This window comes from Zophobas morio, unplaced genomic scaffold (genome assembly GCF_036711695.1).
Source record: "Zophobas morio isolate AGI-343-1 ecotype UQ-CSIRO unplaced genomic scaffold, CSIRO_AGI_Zmor_V1 ptg000046l, whole genome shotgun sequence".
Classification (NCBI taxonomy): Eukaryota; Metazoa; Arthropoda; class Insecta; order Coleoptera; family Tenebrionidae; genus Zophobas; species Zophobas morio.
This window is the reverse complement of record NW_026972151.1, coordinates 6657632-6659664: the sequence shown is the minus strand read 5'-3', so window position 1 is coordinate 6659664 and position 2033 is coordinate 6657632. Positions and strand designations below refer to the sequence as shown.

The 2033-nt window shown below is 40.0% G+C and overlaps 1 protein-coding gene across 1 annotated transcript; it reads left to right on the top strand.

Annotated features, from left to right (window-relative positions):
- The first annotated feature begins 1178 nt into the window (after positions 1 to 1178).
- Positions 1179 to 1703, top strand: LOC135142168 (uncharacterized). The gene has a single exon (XM_064073839.1). The coding sequence runs from the start codon at positions 1179 to 1181 to the stop codon at positions 1701 to 1703; it is 525 nt and encodes a 174-aa protein (XP_063929909.1).
- Positions 1704 to 2033: the final 330 nt, after the last annotated feature.

Genomic DNA, 2033 nt, shown 5'->3' with positions numbered 1-2033 from the left:
AACATACATAACTACCTTGGGGCTTGGTTGCCTATGTTTAACGATTTTTAATTGAATTTTTTCTTTCAAATTCAAATTATTCAAATGTGATTTCGCGCCGCTGAAAATTTTGATTTAAATTCGGTCACCACAATATATGTTCCGTCTCTGGGTACAAGTTTTGTTTTTTCGTTTTTTTTCTTATTTTTCTTTTATCAGTACCGATGTAAACGCTTCGCTCGCAACTCTTGCTAAACGCCGTATAATGTGTTGCGGCCTATAAACATATAGTCGGAGACTAGTCGGAGAGACTGGACGCCCGAGTCTTTCCCTACCACAATTGAATTCGAACCGACAACGGTAACGGTTTTGCCTTCATATGTTGACCACAAAAAAATTCCGCCACATGCCCCAGAAGCACGGGCAACCTAACCTTTTCTGGGTAAGTCCATTTTTCTGGCACTGATAAAGCTACATGTTTTTTTTTTAGTCCTTCGGTTAGCTGGATTAGCGAGGGTTGCAACGGGTCTAACGTGTTTTTTGTTAGTTTTTCTTCGCATGGCCATGGGGGAGTGGTTTATTTTGCCTTTTTTTTTTGCTTCATAACCATCATCACAAACATCTTACAATGGAGTCGTTGAAGTGAATACGTTAGCAAAAAAGGCTGCACATAACCTCTTGAACACTTGAGTTCTGAATATAAGTACCACAACACGATCATTGGTCTAATAGACACAGATGCTTTTAGTGCAGAGGATGATATTCGAAAGTTGTTCGACTCGATATATTTTAAAATTTAAAAGTCCGCTGAAACGAAGAAATCATTTTCGGTTGCTCCCGCCCCTAAATCTAATATCAAGCTACACACAGTACAGCTGCCGAACTTTTCTGGAGATATCACGACATTTGCCCCGTTCATGGACATGTTTAGTTCATAAATCTACTGACCTAACCTAATTATTTGGTTTCGTCATTGAAAGGCGAAGCTAGAGCCCTTATTGAAAATCTGCCGGTTACCGAGAACACTTATCTAACCGCATACTCTGAACTCAATAATCGCTATAAAAATGATAGACAAATACTGCATGCCCATTGGAATGCGATTGATAATGCCGTGAAAATTAATTCGGACCATCCTCAGGAAATTCGAAGTCTGATAAGACACATTCTCAAAACATTTAAATGCTATATGTAATTTTATGTTCCCTATAGATCTTGCGGACTACATTTTATTCAATTTCATTCTTAAAAAATTCGACGAGACCTTGATAACTCGCTTCGAACTTTATCACAATTCGAAAGAAATTCCTACGTATCACAAACTTTACCAGTTTTTAGAGCAACACCGTAGCGCTTTAGGCAATGCGTCTCCTGCTAAACCCCAAATAAAAAAGTTTGGTTCTCAGAAACCTGTAACGGTACAGTCACGCTTTACCACCTCATTACTGGCTAAGTCGGATTCTTTAAAATGTCGTATTTGTAATTTGCATCATTTAATTTATCGATGTCAGGAATTTCTTGCGAAAGCCCGCCGAGAACGCTACTCTATTGCTAAATTAAAGCGCTTATGCCTTAATTGCCTGGGCAATCGTCATTTGAGTAACGCGTGTCAGTCTTCTCATAGTTGTCGTCAATGCGTCAGAGGCATCATACTCTGCTACATTTTAACTCGGAACTCGCGGGCGATTCTCAGGAATCTAAATCAGCGGAAGCTAACCCCTTAACAATTTAAGAGTGGGGCTCGCCTGCTACGGGAATTTTATTGGCCCCTGCCTTAATAGAAGTTTTTGCCAAAAAACGGAAGCTGTAAAATCCTTACAGTGCTTTTCGATTGTGGATCACAAAGTACCTAATTTTTCAAAAAGTCTTCAAAGGGCTTTGTCCAGGGGGGGGACATGGGACATTTTCTGCTCCTTACTTCCCCATTCGTACCTTGTTGAAATTGAGCAAGCAAGATGGCTCATTATTCCCCTTAGCCGCTGCCGCTCTGCAGACAGACATTTACATGGACGATATTGTCACCGGTAGTAACTCAAATCAAGAGACTTTAAAGT